Source organism: Melozone crissalis, unplaced genomic scaffold, assembly GCF_028551555.1.
Source record: "Melozone crissalis strain CALT ecotype California unplaced genomic scaffold, PUWL_Pcris_2 ptg000013l_1, whole genome shotgun sequence".
NCBI classification, from domain to species: domain Eukaryota; kingdom Metazoa; phylum Chordata; class Aves; order Passeriformes; family Passerellidae; genus Melozone; species Melozone crissalis.
In genome coordinates this window covers 8913258-8937313 of record NW_026535791.1, presented here as the reverse complement: position 1 = coordinate 8937313, position 24056 = coordinate 8913258, and the positions used below count along the sequence as shown (strand labels likewise).

Genomic DNA, 24056 nt, shown 5'->3' with positions numbered 1-24056 from the left:
TAGTGAAGACAAAAAGTAATCTATGAATAGGAATCCTACTACCACAAATTCAGCAAAACTGTCTTACAGAGGACTGGGTCAGGAAATTCACAGGATTTAACTGCACTCTTCTAAACATGCAGCATCACCTCTTCCTGGAGAGAGAAGAAGGTACACTTAAGTCCCCTTGGGCACAAGGAAAGGAAGGAGTGGCAAGTGGCACAGCAAAGTACTTAGCTTTGAAAATGAACTTCGCTTTGAAAATGAACTTAGAGTTCCTGACCCAGTACAACCAAATAATGCATAAGATTCCTCATCCTTACTGAGCAGAGTGATCATGTCCAGTGAGACACCTGCTGCAAATGACACTGGCCTGAGCCCTCCACTGAAAGTTTTAACAATCCCCTTGATGTCCAGCAGGGATTCCCTGATGTCTAATAAGGCTGAGTTCCCACTGCTCCCACAGTCCTGCTTTATCAATTGCTCTCCTGCTCCTTGTGCTGCAATGCCCACAGTATTGTACCAACAGAGTATATTATACAGTATATTACAAATGAATCAGCTGATTATTTTGAGTTATTACTTAGTTTTCCATTCCTTTACTAAACAATCATGGCACACCTCAAATAGTAATGCAGAGAAAATATTGAGGGTGAGTAAGAAACACCCGAACCCAAGACAGGGGATATTTTTTATAAACAGATGTTTATATTTGGCAATATTGTGTAAAAATAACATCTTTTAAGCAACCTCTGTTAAACTGGCCAACATATTGAAAAGTTATCAAGAAACTAAAAGGCTGATCCTCCTCACTCGGGACAATCACAACAATCACATAAGTTTCATGTTCTCAAAAAAATCAGATTAAAGTATATATATAGCTACGCAGTCATATAAATGCAAGAGATCTCTGAAATCTGAGACCCAACTAGAGCTGGCATGAGCTTACATGAGGCTTCCCTGAATAGACAAATTCATTATGCAGGGAAAATGTCTCATACTAAAATGAGCTTCAATGTAATGATTAAAGAACTTCCACAAAAAATGGAAATCAATTTATATATATATATATATATACACACACATAATCACACATATAAAAAAATCAGAAGAAAGGCTTATTTCATAAAGTGGCATAAGCACTGACCATCTTTGATGCCTCAAGGGAAAGTGACATATTCTTGACTTCATCTACAGTTCAGATGCAATCAACTGCAGAGCAGGGAAAAAGCACACTGATTTTTTACTGATTTCTGCAGGCGGCTAGCTGACATTGAAGTACACCTGTCTATCACCATGCGAACAAATGCAGTCATGATGATGTCAAAGCAAAATAAGGTTAATGCAGACTATTATTCCTTCCATTATGTGGCACAGAGAAAATGGTGATTCACATGCTCAAAAGTCACAAAGAAGTTCCAAAAGCATCCAGCAAATACATGACATTTTTCCTCTTGAGAAGTTGGATTGATGACTACATTTAGAAAAAATTTCTGAAATAGTCATAATGACTACAAGTAACATCAATCACAATAATTGAGGGTAAGCGCTATTAAAGTTTTCCAATCATATTTATCCTCCTCAGACATTCTCTTGATGGAAACTCCAAAGCCTCCTGTAGTATTTAACTTCTTTTTTGTCTTTTTGTTACATTGAACATATCAAGCTGCTAACATAGTACTTCATACCTCTGCAGTGTGGGCATCATTCTTAAAGTGTTCACTATGGAACAAGACAGTGGGAGTTTAACCAAATTTATGCACAGAAATGAAATCACTCATCTGTTCTTCCAAGGCACTGGACAAGTCTCTGCTGCCTCAGCAATGAGCCAAGGGAGCCAAACATCCCAATTATTTTGGCAATCCCTCCATTCTTTGCATCGCTTTTTCCCCATCTCCTAGGATCCTGAGGATGGATCTAAGTCTGTTCTTTGCTCCTATAAATTGGACTCGGCATCTGGCTATCTAGAAATCTGGCTTTTTCTTGAGTTTTGGTTAGTCCAGAAAGTGATTCAATATATCTCTCCAATGCAATGCCTTTGTTTCTCATTTTGTATATCTTCACCTAAGCACTTAGTTTTGCCAGACACAATTCAACACTATAAAAAAGACTGTTAATAAAAATAGCAAAAGGAGACAAAATATTGGATTATAGAAATTTCAGCACCATAAATAGCTTAAAGTTTTATTTACTAGCTGTTAATTTGAGTTAATACAAATTTTAAAATCATAAAATTATTTATTTATTCCTTTTCCCTTTTACTTGCAAATATTAATTAAATTATTTATTTTGTTCAAAAAGTTGGCTACATGCTGTCCTACAGACTGGTAGGGCAATTACCTTATTTTTAGTTAGCTGGAAGAAAGCATGCCTGGACACACAAATGAAAATGTTTGGGATGTGGCAGAGTGAGATAAAAGAATGAAAGAATAAAATGTACAGGGAAAAAAGAAGTTCTGCAAGAACAGGCATTTTTCTACTTTACAGCATCTGTGGTCTTGAACACAGTAATACAAAGGTCCTGAAAAGTTTCTAACAGAAACTCAAGGGGCATGTTAAGCTCCAAAAAAATGACTTTTCTCCAGATAGTATAAGGGATTTCCAGATTATTATAGTATCTAAAGGAAAATGGTTGTCCTGCTTTTCCTAATAAAACATTCAGTATTATTCAAGAAAACCAGAAACTAATTGTGCCAGTATTGGTAGATGCCACAGTGATGTCACACTTGGGATCTTGGGGAGCTTTTAGAATAGTGTCATTTAGCACCCAAGTTCTATCTGTGGTTTCCAAAGGAATGTTTTGGGCAATTTTTCAATTGTTTCAAGAAGCCTCCTGTCAAACATGATACAAAGCTAGTCCATCACCACCTCTACTGAATATTTTCATAGAGCCATGTGGTGAGTTAATGAGGAGAAACAGATCCTGCTCCTATCCGCGCAAAAACATTCTCCCTGTCATCTGACTTTAATTGTGCCTGTATCAGAAACATATCAAATGTACAGCAAGGAATTCATCAGAGATCCTTTGGAGAAGGGCTACCTGGCTGACCTTCTACCCAGCTAATGATACAGCAAAGTAAAAGCATCAGTGAAGTTTCTTTGGTACCTCACTCAAGAGAAGGGAAAGCATTCTATGTAACTGTGTTTCAATCGTGGACCTATTCTTACTGTTCCAGACACTCCAAGAATAGCTGTAGTGGAAATACTTTTAGCCATCTGTGCTTGACAAAAAGAGGATATAGGTTTTCTTTCAGCTACAGATCAGATTACACTTGCCTGTAACATTTTCACCTAAAAGCTAGAATGTTGTCATGCACTTTACATGGAGGGAATGAATTTGCAGACCATATGGAAACTAGTTAGCAAAAACATATCTGTGCAAGTGTTAAATGGAACTCCACAATGAGCTCTGCTAAGCTGAAATATGTGGCCTACACATAATGCATGTTTGTTTCCAATTAGATTCTGTATGGACGATTTTAACCTTTGCAACTTCTGTTCTCGGAGGCATTGGAAGAACCCGAGTTGACAAATCACAGCAATGTATACTCTGTTTGAAGCTATTTGCATTCAAATGCAAAAAGGTCCCTTTTAACCCATCACTGATAATATTTTCTACTCAGAAAATATTCTGAGAAGTTGAGGAAACATTTGAAATTCAGTGGAGTGTAAGATTGACTTTGAAGAAAGAACCGGTTTTAGAAATAGGAGCAAGTAACTATTTCAGTAATTAGGAATTTAGTAATTTTAGTAGAGCAAATAGATGAGGAATTTTACCAATAAATATATCGTGCAATGTCAGATTACTACCTGATGGGGTTCCTCTGTTACCATTCACATTTAGGAATTTACCAGAGCAAGAGAAATTAATAATTTCAAGTATTAGTGGCCTAAGTTTTTGGTCTAGACTGACCAAAGATCATTGCAGCCTGTTCATTTCAACTCCACTCAAAAGTTAAGAAGGCCCTAAGACATTAAGCATAATTTACTCAAACAATAGATCAACCAGTCTCCCATGGGACAGAATAATGATAAAGTCTGATGGAAAAGGATATGACTTCAAGATTTTTCACCAAAGGTTTGAGGCAGCTGCACTACAACAAAAAGGTGAAATAATAACTAAGCTGTATTCACATTTGCAAAAATATATTGACAACAGCTATCATAAAGCATCAGATATTCAGGAAAATTTGTATGATTAACCTGTTTAAGTTTTAAAATTAATTTTGTTTTCTGCTTCCCTTTTTTTGTGCTCTTCAGTATGCAGTCAGCTACAAGACTGTGTACATTCTTACCAAATCTGAAAATAATTTAGCATTTCTTACACACATGCATGCACTAGAAAGAGCCTCAGGAAAAAGCACACGGCATCAGGGACGTCTGACAGTATTCTGATTTTACCAAAATGTGATAGGGGAGAAACTTCATCCCATGAGGAGGTTTTGAAAAAGAGCGAAGAAGGAAAGGTTATGTTAAACTTGAAAGTACATCCTTCATATGATACAACAGATATTTTTATGGTGATCAATTTGAAAAACAGACGAGTGCCTTAAGACTTAATTAAAATTTATTTTCTCTTTTTTGATTCTTATAACTAAAACCTTTACATATAAAGTAACAAATTAAACCACTGCATATAAAAGTGTCAAGTTAATTACTACTTGCAGTAAAAAAAAAAAAAAAAAAAATCAAATTCCAATTATCAAAGCCCCACAGGAATCGTATGCACTCTCATATCCTGAATAGCGCCCCTAAATCCCTCTTTTTCTGAGCCATTACCTGGATAGCACTTTGAAATACTTCAAGACTACCCCTGCCTTTCAGCAAGGAATGTCAGAAAACTTATCAAAATAAATCAGGTATCAGAATAAGAGGGAATTTAGAATTCTCTTTAAAAGGCATCTTTACGAGGCAAGAATTCAGTTTAGTTGAGAAAAAGGGTCTCATGGAGGCAATGAAGAGATAAAAGATCAGAAGTACACAATGACTATAAAAGCAATTCTGAATCCTCTGTTAAGAAAAAAAGCCCAAGTATTCTAGATGTGGAAAAGAAAAATTCAAGTCTCACAATGTAAAAATTTATGGTGTGCTTGAATTTCTTTTTACTTCCCAGATTTCTATTTCAATAACTTGGGAAGAAAGGACTGGTTTTTAGAAATCAGGAATGAGAGACTGATTGAAGAGAAGGTGAGATATAAAATTAAAGAAAAATGATGCAGAGGACATTGCTTGTTTTGGAACTCAGTATTTGGTTTGTGAACAATGTTTTCTGATTCCAAAGTGGGTGGCTGAGTCATAGATAGGGAGAAAATAGGGGCAAAATATGGAATGAAACTCCAAGCAGTTATCAGAAAAATGCTGTAAGCCAAAAACAATCCAAAAAAACTTTTCTCTATGGATAAATAGTGAGATTAAATATGGCTGTATAGTTGTAAGATTCCTGTGACCTCTAGCATTTCAGTCTTTGTCATATCCTGGGAACTGTTATAGCCTTGTTCATGCTACAGATCTGACAAAAATACAAAATCAGAAGGACATCAATGAAGAATTTTTAAAATCAGTTAAAGAACTCAGGAGAACTAAGACAATTTTAGTGATAGTTTATAAAACCCATTCTGCAATTCATCAATTGCCAAATGGAAAAGGATAATACTGCTACAAATTTTGCAACCGATTTCACTGAAATAAGAGACTTAAGAATGTAGCCCATAAATTCTCTTAGCCATCGTCATGTGAATCTCAGTCCATTAATTTAGGTGTCATTAAGTGAGAAGTGCAACTTAATTACAAGCTATAAAATTAACAATAAACAATACCTGAAGTACTCTAAGGTACTACTATACCATTCCTTGGAATTATTCAACAATAGTATTATTAAACAATAAGAAGACGAAAGAAAAGAAGGTTGTAGAAAATTTCAGTTACAAGATGTAAATATTTCTAGTAACAAGAGCCAACACTGTGAGATGCAATCATGGAATTACCATAGGAAAAACTGTACACAAACATTTAGGTAAAACGTGTATAATAGAAAGGGGTTTGGAATTTGAACACAAAGCTGTTTTTTTTCTGTGTAGATCTTTCCATACTATAAGCCTTGTCAGAATGAGACTTTTTCCTCTCAATTAACAGCAATACTGTGTGTCAGAAGAATCCTGAAAGGAAAAAGTTTACTTGGCTGAACATATTCCTCTGAATACATGACCTGTGCATGCTGATGCAAATTCCCCCTTCACTATTTTAGCTGCACTAGTACTGATTCATTACTTTCTTCATGAGCTTGGCATATTTGCATGGTCTGAATAACTTCTGCATTACTTCCTGCCTCATTTATGAGGCAAATTTTCTAACCATGAAGTAGTAAAGATAGCACATAAACCCCATAAAAATCCTTGAAAGTGGTCAAGGATACTTTCCTTTAAAATTTAGCAGTTTTTATTCCCCCTCTAGGCACAGCACTTTATGTGCCTTTGTGAATTGACCTGCCCGAGGAAAAAACAGCCCTACCAAATACAGATACAATGTTGGAGCATGGTCTTCTTTTTACTTTCTTCTGTGGGAGTAGTTTACACTTTTTAATTTCATTTTCACTACTTTCTCAAAGTCAGGCTGAAGCACTGAATTAATCTGAGGAGAGAAAGGTGAACTATGGAGATTATTTTGTGACAGGATGTATCATTACACGGCATCTCAGGGGAATAAAAGGATATAAAAGCTATCACTATTAACTTTAAATGAAATTAAATGCAAAGAACTGAAATCACAATGTATTAAGAACTGATTATTTTGTCAAAAATAGTTATATGAAGTCTAGTGAAAATAAAAAATTGTTTATATGAAATGAATAATAGTTTTAAATAATATAATCTAATGACAGAACAGTACCTTCAATCAACAGCTCTTGCCCATGGCTACCCAATAATGTTCGAGAGAGGAAAGGGGCAAAATCAACAAAAATTTCTCGCAGGAGAGGGGCCACCTTTTCTAAAGCTCTTTCGAGCTTTGCAGTGATACTGTAAAAAAAAAAAAGAGACCATGATTGTAAAAAAACTTCACAATAGAAGCTAAATTATGTCAAATCACACCTGTTTTAAAAGCTTCTATAAGCTTCTTTAGAAAAGAGGATGATCATAATTTGATCAAACTTTACAGTTTTTAAATGGCTTTAAGTAAATGGAAAAAGTCATGTCAGAGTAAGCAGTATGTCAGCCTCATAAATTCCATAGTATTTGCAGAGTACTCCAGAACAAGTAAAATTGTTATTATCCTTTTCAAATACAAGTCTGTTTTTTTCCTCTCCAGTTTAACACAAACCTTTGTTTGCTCAGGAGGGATTGAGCATCTCTTTCCACTGCCTAGTGCTCCATTTACAAACTTCTTACTTTCCAATACGTACTGTCATTATTGAATAAAGAAAATAAACCAGCCAACTGAAAAAATACTTTAATGAAGTTTTAGTGTCTGGCATAATTTAAACAAGTTAGACCCTTCAGTTGAAAAACTCAGACTTTTCAGTGAAGTGTTATTTTAGCATACACATCCTTGGTACCCCAAAATTACATACACTGTAGCACACATATAACTACAGTAATGCACATTAAATGAGTTATTTTATATTAGAGAAATTTGGGAAGAGAAATTATAATTAATATTAAAAGATAGAACTTGCATACCTCATGTTTTCAGCTGAATCCTCTGGCATTGGAGCAACAGTTTGGACAGCTGGCAGATTTTTGCTGGTAGCACCATTCACAAAGCTGGATGACGAAGAGGAAGAAGAAGATCCTGAGTCTACTGCACCTGTCCCCCAAAAAAACACAAACCTTAATTCAGTCTTATGAAACAAAACTTTTAAAATAGTCCTTGTATTATTCATCTACTTCTAAGTAGGGAAATAATGTTATTTATTCTAAAATAGTGAAAACCTTTCCATGTGGTTATCAAAAAATCAATACCTTAACTTCACTGGTACAAAAATAATAAGCAAGAAATTTATTGAAAATCAGGCAAAATAAATCCTTACCTCATTTCCTCTATTTCCAAACTATATTCCAAAGTTGAAAATAATTTTACATCATACTGTAAAGCAAGATCTTTCCAAAATAAAGGTGTAGCTAATATGAGCTTGGGTGGAGAATAAAATTTCAAACGTTTCTTAAAATATATCTATATATTCATTTTTAGCTGCCCAGTTGCAACTACAGGCATAAACTAAAATAGAAATTAAAAAATGACAGGGAAGGTAGAAAATATATATCACTTCAGTAAGAAATGGGGCAAATTGGTGGCTGAGGAGTATTTAGACCCTAATTATAATTTTTCTGTTTCCTTCCTTGAGTCAAGGAGAATTGTAAGATCTCAAAAGTAAGGAGGACAGTGGGGGTATCATTTTAACGGGTTGTGAACAGCTGCCCAGAAAAAAAAAGCTATGCACACAGAGCATACATTTATACTTTAAGTGATCTGGGTCAGAGCTAAGGGCTAAACTTAGACTCTGAATGCCAATCTATCATGTTTGCTGAAACAGTGCTGGGAGCTCAGCCTCTCTGAAGCAAACCAGCAAAAGCTCAGAGAGGCCATGAGCAGTGAGAGTGCTGTGATAAATGCTGTCCCTGTTTGCACAGTCCTTCTGCAGCACACCACTGCAAGAGAGGTGGCTACAAACAGTCTTGGACTGGGAGTTCAAAGCCTGAGGGACTGCAATGCTACTGGAGAAGAGGCTGGCAGGCAACAAGATTTATCCTAGTTAGCAATGGAGGCTGAAGAACCCCAGTTTAGAGATCAATGACATTATCCTGGCCATTTTCAAAAATGATAATTGTTAACTCCTTGTTTCTGGTCAGTTTTAGCAGTAACACACTGAGAAACACAAAAGTATAAAGTAGGCCATCTCTCTCAACATGGGAATCACAGCAACTTAACTGAGAATAAGATATCTTAAGAAAGATTAAACCTTCACATAAATGTGTGTATATATATGTGTCTCCATGTGTGCATTTGTGTACTTATTCACTTGTTTAATTCCTATATACATATTTTTATTGTTCATTCCCTTTTCCTTCCAAAATGAAATTTTCCTCATGAAGCTTGTTTAAAAATGCAGTTGCTAAGTTGTTCAACCAGCTAGGCTTCCAGATGATCAAACAGATCTAGAACCTTTGCATTAACATGGAAGTAAGAATCAGGATATGAATTACAGAAATCCAGTCTAAGAAACTATAAAGGCAGTTTCTTGCAAAAAAAGATGAAGGAGGAAAACCTATTTCCCCAAAGATGAATTCACAGCACTAAAGGACTTTAGTAACATACATCTCATTAAGTCATGACGTGACATAGACTGTGACAGTGATGGCAGATGGAATGTAAACACCAACTATAACCCATGAATAACTAAGAAAAAACAACTTTCACATAAGTCCAGCACAGAATATACCTTAGAGATTGTGCTACCCATCACATAGATATAACTATTTCTATATGTATTTCTAGAGTATCTGTGACATACTGTAAAAAGAACTGTAAATAGGTTTGGGGGGACATCTAGTGTTTCTAAGAAATTGCATTCTGTTTCCTTTCTATCATAGAAAAATTAAAAAAAAAGGTGCTGTTCAATTCTATGCACTACTTTAAAATAATTATTAACATAGATATTTCACAGATTAAAAGTATATAAAGCAGAAAGTTTTTAGATAGTCGATATGTCTCAAAAACTGACATACATGAGTCACTGTTTTGGCTATCATAGGTGTAGCTTAATTAAAAATGGCAAAATGAGCATTTTAATCTAATATTTATTTAAATATTTTCAATGGAATACTACTTTTTTTTAAAACTGTCAATAATATGTTTAGCATTTCTAAAATGTTAATATAAAACTTAAATCGTAAAAAATTTGAATCTTCATATAATGCTTTTCTACAGAATTCAGTACATATATAGTTCTAATTAAGCCTCACACTTGCTGAAATTCTATTAAATCAGTACTTTTCATTTAATCAAGCTAATCCATAGATTAGGATCAAAAACAATTTCATAAATAAAAAAAGAAACAGTAAGATCTGTCAAAAAAGGAGCCTTTAATCTAGACATGTACCATGGCATCTGCAATACTGCCCTCTACTAAGAACAGTATTAGGGAAATAACTGATTTTTAAAATGCAATTACTTACAATCAAGGGCTACTACATCTCAGCCAAAATAGTTCAGATATTTAATCAGTAAGAAGACTGAAAAGCTTACTACTATACAGTATCATTTGGAAAACAAGGTTTCCAGTGCGAAATATTCTTTGCACAACATAAGAATACCTAAAAGGAAACCCATTCAAGATTAACATACGTGTCTACACAAATGGGCTGTTGAGAGAAGTAATAACATTATTCAGAGTATTCATTCCTCCCATCTGCCTCAGAAAAGTTAGATTTTAGGCTCTTTTTTTTTTATCCTTAACAAAATCAAAGTTCTATTACTAGATATTAAAGGTAATCTGCAAAAGGAAAGAACAAAAAATTGAGCTTATATTAGTCCAGAAAGCAGAAGGATGCCAAAAGCATCCCCTCCTCTTTTCTGCAACCCCAGAGAGATTTTCACGTTCTCAACCCTTGACTGAAGTTGTGATATCCTTGAAGAGAGCTCTTTTCTCAAGTGCTTTTGCTTTTTTTAGAAAGAAAAAAGACTATAATCAGATACTTCAAAGGAGTTTAAGTTAAATATCCATTGCTCTCAGTAAGGATTTCTTTCTCAATGGAAACCAGTCACCACTGTCAACAGGCTCCCATTACTAGTATTAAAAATAATTTTAAAAGGAGGTCTAGTCCTTCTGTAGATCAAAAGAAACAACTACTGAGAAGGCATGAATTCAGTTAAATTGTTTCTTACTAAAAAACTTCCCAAAAAGAGCATAATATTCACTGTCAAATAGTAATTGTCCAAAATATTCACCCTCTACAATATGTTTATTAAGTAGCTACTTGCCTCTCCTTTATTTGATACATAAGAAGGGATTAATTGGTATGTATCATATAAACATCCTCAACTGCACAGCACTAGAAATGTTAGCTCATTTCAATTCTAAACAACACTTACAAAACAATATTGAGGCTATTTATGAACTTATTTAAGACTGTGTAAGTCCACTACGCACTATTAAAGATTATAAATTCAGACCAAGATAAAACACTGTCTCTAATAAAGGGCAAGGTTTAACCTTTCCAAGTTTCATTTTGGAACTACAACAACAGCAACACAAAGATGATTAAAAAACAAAAGACCACAAAAGGCAACAAAACAAAGACAAAATGAGAGTCACAAGAATATTTAAGGACAATACCTGTTGTATTAATCATACTTTTTGGTGTAGCTCCTGTTGCAGCAAATATATTAGGTGTACTACCCGGTGGCAGCCCGCTCCCGGCTGTGGCAGCTCCAACAGTGGTAACAGCCAGACTACCTGGAGGGGGTTTCTTCACTGGTACAACCACACTCCTGTGGATAAAGGAACAACAGATTACTAAAATTACAAGGGAACCAGGAAGAGTTTTTGATTTTGATGGGTTTACGCTGTTGTACAATGCATTGCTGAGAAATATGTAATATTGTAAATTTTCTTAATCTTCCTGAAATGTGGTAAAACTGTTAACAGGCCCTAAAACCATAGTCCTATCCTTATTCTGCAGCTTCATGTGACTCCAAAGAACCTAATTTATCTTCCAACACCCACAAAATGGAAAGACACTACCATCTCAACATGTTGAGAACACTGCTATCAACAGTGTAACACTGCAATGTGTTCTAGATTTGCAAAGATAAAGTTAGCTGTCAGAAATTATGCCAGCAGGCTAGAAGTCTATATGCATGCAGTCATAAAGACTGTGAATTTGTTGATCCTAATGAAGTTACCTAAGATAACAAATTTTTTGCCTTTCAGCTGCACATTTGAATACAGTAGATTATTCCTTAGTACCATGAATATATTGGTCTTTCACAAAGATGACTAAGAAACAATTTTAGATTCAGCCTTCTTTCATCCTAATCTAAATCAATAGCACATGATATACATTGAACAGCAATAATGCCACACAATAAATACTTGCTTTCATAGTATTGATATTGCTGAGGTTTAAAAAGCTCAGAGAATTTGAAGCTCTTAAAAAGAGAACAGAGGAACAGAGCTTTCATGCAAAAAATCCAACATAATATCAAATATAAGCAGGAAATACTGCACTCAAAAAAACATTTTTTAAGCTAATTTGAAATCACACTTAGGGGTTTTTTAAGTAGGAAGACCAAAAGACTTGGTCTTTGGACACAATTTTTCAACACTGGGAGGCTCTCACAGTGAAAGAAATTATATTTACATTTTTCTTTTTAATATTTCCATTTATGTATAAAACCCCCTTCTCCTTAAATGTCTATTTCAGTGGCAAACATGAATGAAAAACAAATCTGAAACAAATCATATTTGTATAATATTGAACAATATATTTCCATCATTGTTACATTTTCTGTTTATGTAGATACAGTCTTCTTTAAAATTAATCATTGTGAAAAAAAAGAGCAAGTAAAGGCAATTATTTAGGGTGAAGAAGTCACATTTTACTCAAGAAGCTCCTTTGTTACACTTTTGTGTAAATATGATGGCATATAATGAATCATAGGGTGTGGCACAATGTTTTAGCGTAATGCACTTTTGTCCTATATGTTTAAATACTCCATCTCCCTGGATTTTAAAGACTGGTAGTGACAGTGTACAAAACAGTCCATTAGCATTTTTTCCCTCACTCTTTTTAGAAGGTCAAAGTCTCTGCATTCTGAACAACAGCCTACCCCTGCCCTGAAGCACGTACTGTTAGAGAGGTAAGTCTAGGCATGTCCCTGGGTTTTTGTCTCAATCCGTTTACATTAGGAGGAGATGAGTTTGAACAGTGCAATAGCTATTGATTAAGATAAGTGACCCTAAAATAATTGCTTTTGTTGGTAGTTAATAATCTTACAATCACTGCTCATATTAAGTGTTTACATAGCAGGAGCTACAGCTGAACAAAGCTGGGTCTGCAGGGGTTAGATAAATCTGCTCCATAATACCATGAAATGTCCTAAAGCTACCCCCAATCTACATACAAAGATCTCTATTTCAATTAATACCTCAATCAAATATTTGGATTTGGGTTATAATACTGAATAAGTACTCAAAAGCAAAGTCCTTGTAATGTCATAAAAACACAAGGAGAAATCAGAGCTTTTTTCTCAGGTGGGAGAGTTTCCCAATTATATTAATTTCAAAAGGAAACCACTGTCATTACCCTCTACCTTGGTAGAGAATTGCAATAGAAAGGGTGAATGAAGAATGAATGGGAGTATTTTTATGCTGGAGCACAGGAAGGAAAGACACAGGAGGAAAAGGAGTCTTAGACTGGCCTATTCTAATGGCACATGGATCATCAGGTCACCAAGACCACAGGCCAACATGTTGCTTCACAAGATGACCTTGCAGACAGAAACTGTGAAGAGTGATGACTCAAAGAGCTTGGGAAGGACAGAGAGGCTGTTGGCAGGTCCATAAAGGTAAAAAAGGCATATACAGAACCTGGAAAGAGTGGCCAACTTATGAATAACACAGGAGATATGGGGAAGACTTGACAGCTGTCATCCCACACTCTCCATGCCATTGGAGCAGACCCTGGACCTCTTATCTGGATGCAAGCAGGAAGGATCCCTGACTGCTGAACAGACTCCTTAGACACACACTCATTCCAGGGTTCCCAAATGTAAGACAGTGGGAGTGAAAGACATGTATTTTATTTCAAGAAAAACAATTTCCCCCTCATATAAAGTCTGGTATTAGTATCTGTTAAATTGGCAATACAATCTCTGTGGAAGTATTTCCTCTTTTCCTGCTATTTTTCTAAAGATGAAGCTAAATTCAAGGTATTCCTCCTCATATTTAAACAGCTCAGTGGTTTTTCAGAGTGTCCAAAAAATCACCTAAATTTCCATAGCAAAGATCACACATGTCAGCTTTACTTCCCAGATGTAATAGGATCAGTTTGATTTGGAAGGGACCCATATTAAGTGTAGTTTAGAACTGAAATACTGCTTCTGTAGCAAGGACAATCCTTCCTATATCCCACAGATGTAATGCTCTACCCATAGTTGGCATTGTTTTGTGTATCTAAATCACCACGTTAGGATAGGTCAGGTTCCATTAAACAACAAATTATCAAGAAATGTCAATAGAAACCTCTCTACCATAAGAATAGGGAAAATCAGTGTGATGACATCATCCCAGACTGAGAGAAAATGCAGCTTTCTGACATGCCATACATGGTGACCTTGTCAAAATGTCTCATTCTTACTGATAAAACAAAATACAGTGAGTGAATACAGAATGACATTTAGATGAAGCAGACAGAAAAACTGTATGAACAACACAATAGAGTGGTTAAAAAATGTGTAAAACAATAAGAGAGACAGCAGAACAAGAAAGGTGAAAGAGAATGACTGTCCTTCAAGTAAATAAACTCTTCTTTTAACCAATCTAACCACTCCAACAGCACCTACAGTGAAAACAGGAAAATTAAAAAAAAAAACAACAGACTTATGAAAGAAGTGTTATACTTGAGCATCATAAGATTTGAAGAATGATTTTACTGTGATAGATGCTTTACATGTATTATTTAGGCATTCAGGTTTTTCTTTCATGAAGGAACAGAAATTTACAGACTAGAAGAAAAGATTATATGCACTTCTGTATTTCATTTTAGGCCTTACTTTGTAAAACATATTTCAGACTCCCTAAATATTCCAAACTGGCCCACAGTTGTCTGAATCACATCATCGTGGTCTCAAATGATTCCCAATGATGTAGTCAGCAAAGACTTAGTAGTAATTGTCTGTAGCAACTGATTTTTATTTCTGTGTTCCTTGGGTGTTTTTCAATCCTAAATATACCTGTGGCTCCTAATCACTGTTCCTTTACTCCAAGTGTCCTTTACCAATTTTAAACCTGAGCCTGAAGTCATCATAATTCATATCATGCTTAAGATGAGTGTTGTTGATTCAACCCACATACTACTTATGCATTGCTGGTTCATTAAATAACCTCAGCAAATAGCTACAGGATTCTTCTGGGGTTTAGAAATTTGCATGAAATAACTAGATAGAAAATAATACCATTAATGCATTGAAATGCAAAAAGAGAAAATGGAAATTAAAAAAAACCCCACCACTTTCTCAAATTGACTTTACTTAAATATTGAGCTACACAGTGCAGGTGACACACAAATTATGCAGCTCTATATTTTCTCTTTCTCTGCAATTCACATTCAGTATCTCTTCTCTATTTTAAAATTTAAAGGCTTTCCAACTTAATCACTGTGGTCAACGTAAAGGTCAGAGATAAGCCTTCAATACTGGATGTCTTGAGCTACCTATCTGAGCAGCAGCAATTAAATTAGAATCACTTTACTCTCCTGTGGGATATGTGAAACCTCTTAAGGCTGAATTAATATTCTTGCTCCTCCTCTCCTCCCCCACAGCAGCAGAAAGCGTGAGGATTTTTCAAGTATTCTTCAAAAGGCAGCACAGACTTCAGGCAAGTATTTCATAGAATTGCTCTGTGTCAAACAGAGGTTTGACACAACTTCAGAGGTTTCAGAAGAAATCACATTAGAAAGTGGGTGGCAATTTGTCTGCTATATTACACGCTACCTTGTTCCTCCTACAGCTAGATTAACTTAATCTCTGAAAAGAAAGCTTAATATTCCTTCTCTAAAATTTATTTATATTGGCCATATCTCTGTACTTATCTAGTCCTCTATGAAACATTTATATTGTTGTTTACACTCTGTTCTTTCCAATTTCACCCCCAGACTCTGATCTGAGCCTGCAATGTTACTATGTACTAACAATGTATTCTGAAGCCTACTTTAAAAAAAACTTCAATTAGGCTGACTGCATTAAGATAAGATACATCGGATACCAAGAAGGAAAGGTTTAACTCAGAGTATAAAGCCATGGAGGAAAAAAAGGGATTAAAAAATTGTGAGGTTTACACATGAATTGCAGAAGACAAATGGAAGGTTCACAGAAGGATGTAATTGTTGGGACTGATGCAAATGAAATATTAGTGCTGAATATCCATGTATTACGGATTATTTCAATCATTTGATTCCACATATGCACCAAAACCTCCAAATCTCAAAGTACATTAAATGATCCTAATCTACTAAACAAAAATTGCTTGTTTCTAACTAGAAGAAAGTAAATCATCTCAGGTGAGGTTTTAGGACAATGCCATTAAGATTATTGATTCTTAGTCTCGGATCAAGCAGAGGAGCAAGTATTTATTCACAAAGAAATTCCATCCTTTGCATCCAGGATAAATTACTTGAAGCATCTAAAATGATCTAAAATACTGACAGGAAACAAGGAAAACACTAAAAGATAAAAAAAGCTAATTATCAGGAAAGATTAATGGTCTTGGCTAAACAGAGAAATGGGAAATACTAGAAGTTTAATAAGTTTGAAGAAAGTGAATAAAATCTAAGTGAACATGTTATGTATTAAATGTCAGGAACATCATCAAATATAGAAAAAAAACTCAAAGAAACAATCAATATGAGGTATAGATAAATATGGGTGAGGAACCTAATCCTTTATAAATACTGAAAAAAAGGGGGAAAAAAAAAGAAAGGCTAAAAAGCTACAATCAGTCCTGTAAAAGAAGGCAGATAGGGATAAACAGCAAGATAAAAATGCAGTTCAATTTTCATCTATATAGCCAGTGAATTATATCAGAGAGTAGGGAGATACTGGTTTCTCCTCATCAACTTCAGGCCAGATATACCTACAGTTCCACGTATATTAATATGAAAAGGTTCATATTACACAGGTGATAAGAAGTGTTTTGAAAGAGCTACCTGTGTATAGATTGCTACATGATAGATATGGGAAATATGATTACAACTCAGTGAAAATAATTGGGTTGATATACCCAATTTTGGTTGACTTGAACCTATTCATAAATTTAGAATGACATTTTTCCTAAACAAACAGCTGATGTGGCAATGAGATTTCCCTTTCTCTTTTATTATATTTACTAAATGAGTGACTAAGGCACTCTTTAGGAATACAGACAATGCAACTTCAGCCCTCTTCCCTACAGGATCTGAAACCCTACCTCATTCTCTGGAGTGTATTTTTACTGCTACCTTAGAAAAATATATGCTACAGAAGCTGTCAAATATTTTATTTGGACCAGTCTCCATTGCACAAAGATAATGAAAATTACCGTGAGTGAACTGGAACCAGATGAGTCCTTTAATTCCCACACTACTGATTAGGTTTTTCATTCATCTGTTCACACACTATTGTGACACCCAAAGTAATGGGGACTGCAGTGCCTAAGAACAGACAGCACCTGTACCTGTCCCTTCTTGATTCATGGGAAAGTTGCCCTATTTTTCTTCAATTATTTGTAATTAACTTTAAAAAGCAACCATTTTTGTTGGGAGAAGACTAAAAGGTATTTATCCATGACAAATTTTTAATAAGATTTCAGGAAAATCAAATCTGTTTTTCAGCAATCATCATTTGGAGACTAATCACTCTAACAGAAATATGGCCTCCTATTTAAATGACTTAGTAGACCACTGCATACAAATGATCTCCCAAAGGTAGGACATCATAGAACAGATAGACATTGCACCTCTCTATTTGAACCTTCAGTGCATCTTCTCTCACAGTTATCTTTTCCCATTCTATCAGTGAATTATAAAATTTTAAAAAAAGGAAAAAAAGAGAAAAACCCACCCCACCACTGTATTCTAGCAAAACACATAGATTCTCTGAATAATCCTTCTCAATATAGCATACCTACATAAAATATTCATATTTGTGAAGACCACCTGTCTCAGTATTAATGGGAAGGACATGTACGAGACCTGACTGGATCTCACAAGTTGTCCACCTTTTCTAGAACCTTTAAAACTGACCCCAAGGTCCTTCTGTCAGGGGAATAAAGAAAAAAATGCAAAAATAAAAACTAAAGAACTTCAAAGATGTGTTCTCCAAAATATTCCCAAATATGTTCCTCAAGATTTCACCAAGCATGTGAACTAAGAAAACCCATAATTTTTCAATTTGTGAAATTAAAATGGATTACAAGGGAATCACATCTTTAATAGCAGCAAAAACCCCTGATCTTTTAATTTCTAGGAACTCAAGATTTCCTTATACAAGCATTCTTCCCATTGAAATAATTCTAAAACCAGAAAATATATGTAAATTACCTCAGTTTGAAAAAATAATGAATGAGACACAAAGCCACAAGCAATCCCCACAACCACAATTTCAATAATAGCACCCTTGTGAGAAATTTCTACTAGAAAAAAGTAGAGAGTGAAGTGTAAGCTTCAAAATGCAATACTAAGTAGACTCACAAACAAATTCAAAAACTATGACTTAGGTTGCATCTAGTGGGACCAATGCAAATTGACCAAAAAAAAAAAAAAGAAACAAGAAATCCCCAAACCCTAAAAATCAATAAGATGGACTGAATTTTGTCAGACAGAAGATAAGAAGGCACAAAAGAATTACAGGTGAGTTATGCTCCATTAGTCACAAATCTAGGTGAAATCACCCTTTGTGTTTGCTTCTAAAAATGTCAACCTGGATGCCATTTTCAAGAAATTCAGTCTGACGTTAAAAGACATGTCATAACTTTGAGGATCCAGGCTCTAGTGTCCCAGAAATCTGTTTATATAGATCATAATGTAATTACAGCTACCTTAAGACAGATGAGGCAGAAGGCAGCAATATATTGAAAACTAATTGAAAAATGCAGTTGTCCAGAAGCACTTGTGGGGAAGAGGTCTCTGAAAAGCTGCTCAAAGCTTCAGAGTTTGAAGTGAAATTTTTGATGTTGTCACTCTCAATCTATTGAAGAGCTGACAGACAATCAAACCCGTCTGGCTGCCTGGCAGCTCATTTTGCTGGCAGGTGGCAAACAATTAGACACACCAATTTGTGCCTCCTGATGACATTAAAGCATGAAACTAAGTTGTATGCAGGGCCTAGTGATTTGTGTGAAAGCATTTCAAAAATAATACTCTTTGCCGTGGCAACTCATTTCAGACTGCCACCTCCCATTACGGCTTTGAGTGGTGAAGACGACAGACTTGAGTTACGTGCGGCGCAAGGCCGCTTCTGTTCAATCCGTCATCAGCGCCCCCCGAGACCTCAATCCCCTCCTTTCATCAATATCACCTCATCATTTACATTTGATAGCACTTGAACTGCTGCATACATTAGCTACACACAGCTCCCATTTGATAAAACATGCTGGGTAACATTCTGCTTTTATGTTTCATTTACAACTGCGCAAATTCCACGGGAGAATATGCGGTAGCCTCGTACAAAATTACTCTTATGGACACGTTATTAATGTACAATTAAAAGAACATGCAGAGAAAAACACATCATATTAAATGCTAAAATATAGTTCTCAATTCCAATTCTATTTACAGGATTTTACTTTACATGGTGTTTACCCTTCATCTATGGTCATAATTAAAGAAAATTACCTGAACTATTCTTTTGCTAGGCACTCAGACATCCAAATAAAAAAAAAAAACCCAAAAAAAAACAACCCAAAAAAAAAAATTGCTTCAAAAGGACTAAGAATATCTTCAGATTAATGTGAAAAACACATTCTTCTAACCTAGATTTGGTTATAAATATGGAATCACTGTGCTTGTTTTGTAAAACCTGAAACAAATAGAACCTGACAAAACAATACACTCCATTGCTCATGGTTCTCCTCAGGGACAATAAAGATGACCAACAGCCACGCTTCTCAGTGAAGTACTAAAAGCTGCATAAACTACAACAACAAAAGATCCTACAGAAATAGGGTTTACAGGCATAGTTTTAGCTTAAAAAAAGCACCCTAACAGTTTATCTCATTTAACTATTATTTTATATTTGTAAACACAATTTCATTTATGTGAGCATGTAAGGACAATCCTACTGTAATTTCTTTTCAGTTTTTCAATAGTTATTGGGATATTAGAGGAAGTAAAATGTTCCAAAATCACCATTAGGTAAAATTCATGCTGTTTTGTCAATTAATACTTAAACTTGTTCAGTTATTTTTTCAATATACTATTCAAAGTTTTTTCCCCCATAACCCCTGTTTCATCCCCAGTGAAAAGTTTCAGCGTCAGGATCCGAATCTGCTCCACGTTCATAATTTCCATCGCCATCCACATTTGCCTCCAAACATTGTCACAGTGGTCAAGTAAGTACTCTGGAAATATGAAAAACCTGCACAGAGGAATACTTGCTTGATCAATGGGCATCATTCAATAATGCAGCCATGGAGTAGAACTAGTCAGTTGAGGTCTAAGTTGATGGGCTAAGAACATCTGTATTTTTATCAAGACGGTCACAGTTCAAAAATATTTGTTTAGTTGGATAAAAGAATGTAACATTCCCCAATCTGCTGGACTTGCCTGAATGTGTCATTTTTGCCTTCATAGTTTTTGGTTATACTAAAAATCATCATCTACCTCACTCATCAAAATCAGACAGCAAGGTCATTTATTTAAGACAAGAAAAAAAACCACCAAAAATGATGTAAAAGTGAATTCTTTTGCCTAAACTTCACCCATTACCACTTCTTTTTTTTTCCTCTGAAGAAGTGAATGATTCCAAAGGCTGAATGTACAATGTATGCTACCAAGATACAACACGGCGATGCACTTTTTACAATCATCAAATTTAGTTGGCAGGATAACAGGCCAGGGAAAAAACAAACCACTAAACTCATTAGCTGCTAAACTTATTAAGTACGAAATATCTATCAAAACTTATAAGTTCTGAACACGAGGCACCTCTTAATAATTCTATATTATCTTCTACTAATGATGTTCAAAAGGTACAAGCAGTCACATTGTTGCAAGAACAATTAAATGGAGGTGCTCGCATTAAATAAAGGGTATGGCCAACCGACTGCAGGCCCTTGGAGTTTTAAATGCTTTCTTATAGAGCTATAATTTAAAAATGCACACTAAAATTCATGTCTTCAATCACCTTTATGTCAAGTTCCCTCTAACAATGACAAAGACATCCCATAAGATGATATGCTCCTTTTTAATTTAGGTGTCTGGCATTTTGTGAATCAACCACTGCTCTCTGAATGAAATATTTTTCTTATTAACCCAGGCAGAAATTCAGATAAAGTAACATTTACAGTTAAGGTGTGGTTATTTTTACATGTAGCATGATGTTTTATACTGCTTAATGTACAAGCATGAATTCTGGAATATAGTGGACCATCAGAGAGGAAAAGGAAAAAATCTTCACACTATAGGAAGAAAAAACTATTTTTCACTCCATATTGAAATCAATCTAAAAAAAATATGCAGATTGATGAACTAAAAAAAAAAATCTTAATGAGAAACCTCTTAAATGAGCTTTCTCTAGAGAAGTCTTACAACCTAAAATATTATTTAAGGCCTAAAATGTTAGAAAGGGATATATTCATTGCCTCTAAAAAATATTTCACTTTTCATGTCTTAATAAAATCATCTTTCTTACAACAGACACTATCTGATTGTTAATCGAATTATTTCAGAAAAGCAGTATTTATATATATAGACAAGACATCAGATTTTTTTATGGACCTTATAATGGAAAAGTACTTCACTTTTTTCTAAAATTCTGACATACCTTCTTGCACTTTGCTGTTTATGTTATGTTGAAAACAGTGAATATTATTTTTCTTAAGATTCAGGGAAGATATTTATTATATTTTGCATGTTTTCTGTAAATATAGGATTTTTTTCCACATAAATCACAATGTAACCCTTTACTGCCTTATTTATTTCCTTCAGTGTTTTACTTCCCTGAAATTTACCTGTACCTGCCTGATAAACTTATAGACTTTCAAGTTTAAAAGACATGTCTTTAATTGTCTTTAAGCCTTGATTCAATTTTTAACATTTTAAAAATGTTTTTATGAAGAAACTGAATGGATCTAAAATGCAATCGCATAAACGCTCACAAGACTTAGGTCTAAACTCACAATGGATGGGACTACACTTCTGGAAGGACGATGAGAATTCCAAAATAGCTCAATCTCTGTGTTCAGGATGACTGAGAGGGACTGGACATTTAAAGGCAAGCATATTCATGAGAAAACAGGAAGATACAGCCCAAGAAAAAACAACAACAATAAAGGACTCTTTGTGGAAATATTTTTGAATTCAGTTTTAAGCACTAACTTCTGAACTTTAACGGCTTCTGTTGTTAAGACCTAAAAGGAAACTGGTTTCCACCATGACCAAGCAGACAATTTGCCATGGTCAAAGCATTTCAGTACCAGAAAACAGTTCAATGATGGATCCAATTAAGATTTAAGCCTTTGAAAGAATATTCTACTGAATTTCTGCACAATCTGTTCTGTATCAGCAGATATTGCCCCTCCTCCTCCTCACTAAAATAGCGTCTTAAAGAAAAAAAGATTTTATTGCACATATATTTCTTTGCAAGAGGCTTGTTTTCCAAGTAGTTAATAGAATTTTATTCACTGCTAACAGAGAAGAACAAGGTGAATTACTTTTGTCTATACTGTGTGGTCTGTTGGTAATGCAGAATGGGAGACAAAGTGCTGTTATTTTTAACATACTATAATACCAACCAATAGTAGAATGACCTTCTTGAAGAAATAAAAGCCCTTCAAACTTCTGAATTACATCAATATCAAACAATGAGCCCAACCATATACCTGTCAAATGAGTGAAACTGCATGGGAAGTATAGCCTGAGCTTCTCTCTTCAGTGCAGGGTCTGGGTAAGGGATCGGATCTGGGCCACATTCTGCAATTTCAACAGGGGCTGCCACAAGACTTTTCAGTATTTCTTTGACATTGATTCCTTTACTTTGGCTGATACTGGATATTGATGATGCAGGTTTCAGAATCTCACTGGGGCTTTCTGTTAAGCTCTCCTGAGATTTCTTCACTTCTGAAGACAAAGTAGACAACAGCTCACTCATAGCATCAGGACCTGTGCTGGTCTCCAAGTCTGTCCCATTCAAAATATTGGGCATCTGTTCATCTCCAATTCCAGAATCTGTATGAGGAATAGAACTTTCCAGCTGAATATCTTCAACGGGTGTTGGTGTTTCTTTGTCTTTGATATTTTCTGGAAACGCAGTTGGTGTCTCTGCAGCAAAATAGAGATTATGAACAAAATTTAGTTTGATATTTTCCCATAAAATATGATCATAAGGTTTTATATGACAGAAATGTGTTAGGCAACAAATAACAGTATTTTAAACCTTAAAAACTCATTCTACATACAAAACATTTTACCTCCAGCAGCTGTTTGGCATATAGACAGACTTGGAAGAGGGAGCCCAAAATTGCATTATACAAACTCAGTGACATTTAGAAACTACAGGCCACTACTCACACAGTAATCAAACAGCAAAATACTGCCCGCAAAAACAACACTTAAAAATTATAAGCTATCAACTGCAGAACTCTATGATCCTTGAGCCTACTAGAAAGGAAAATTGCAATCACTTATGCTTTTGGATTACTGTAAAATTTACTCTTATATTGCTGTCATCAAATATTAAGTTTGCATTCAAAAGCAAACTTCTAGACCACTTTTTGCTTTGTGTTTTGTTTAAAATGTGTATTACACACATTTCTACACATATCATTGCACTGAATACAGATTAATTTATACATGAAGGAAAACAAGAAAAGTTATTATTTATTTTTTAGATTACTCTTCTTTTCCCACAAAAGGTAAAATTATGTCATTCAGGAACAATTAATGAACAAAATAAATACAGCTTCATAGAGAAAGGCAAGTGAAATCTGTTGAGTTTGGAACATTTCCAGATTGAAAAGGATTCTATAGCATCTTGTAACCGAGAAGACCACACCTCTATTAATTACTTCAGTGAAACAGACATAAAATCTTTATTAAATAAGAATAATTTGCTATGCTTAGACAAAAGTCAGCTAGAGTTGTGAGTAACTTGTATCAAAGTATTTTGGT

At 34.8% G+C, this 24056-nt stretch overlaps 1 protein-coding gene across 4 annotated transcripts in view; it reads right to left on the bottom strand.

Annotated features, from left to right (window-relative positions):
• The window catches only part of NBEA (neurobeachin), a 452437-nt gene that overhangs the window by 256141 nt on the left and 172240 nt on the right, over positions 1-24056 (bottom strand). For 3 of the 4 annotated variants that reach the window (XM_054272359.1, XM_054272362.1, XM_054272361.1), the window contains 4 exons: positions 22769-23207; positions 11309-11463; positions 7653-7779; positions 6865-6992 (listed from right to left, as the gene is read on the bottom strand). In XM_054272359.1, the coding sequence (XP_054128334.1) occupies positions 6865-6992; positions 7653-7779; positions 11309-11463; positions 22769-23207 (849 nt within the window). The remainder of the gene's footprint in view (positions 1-6864; positions 6993-7652; positions 7780-11308; positions 11464-22768; positions 23208-24056) is intronic. The other variant, XM_054272360.1, reaches the window with a different exon arrangement.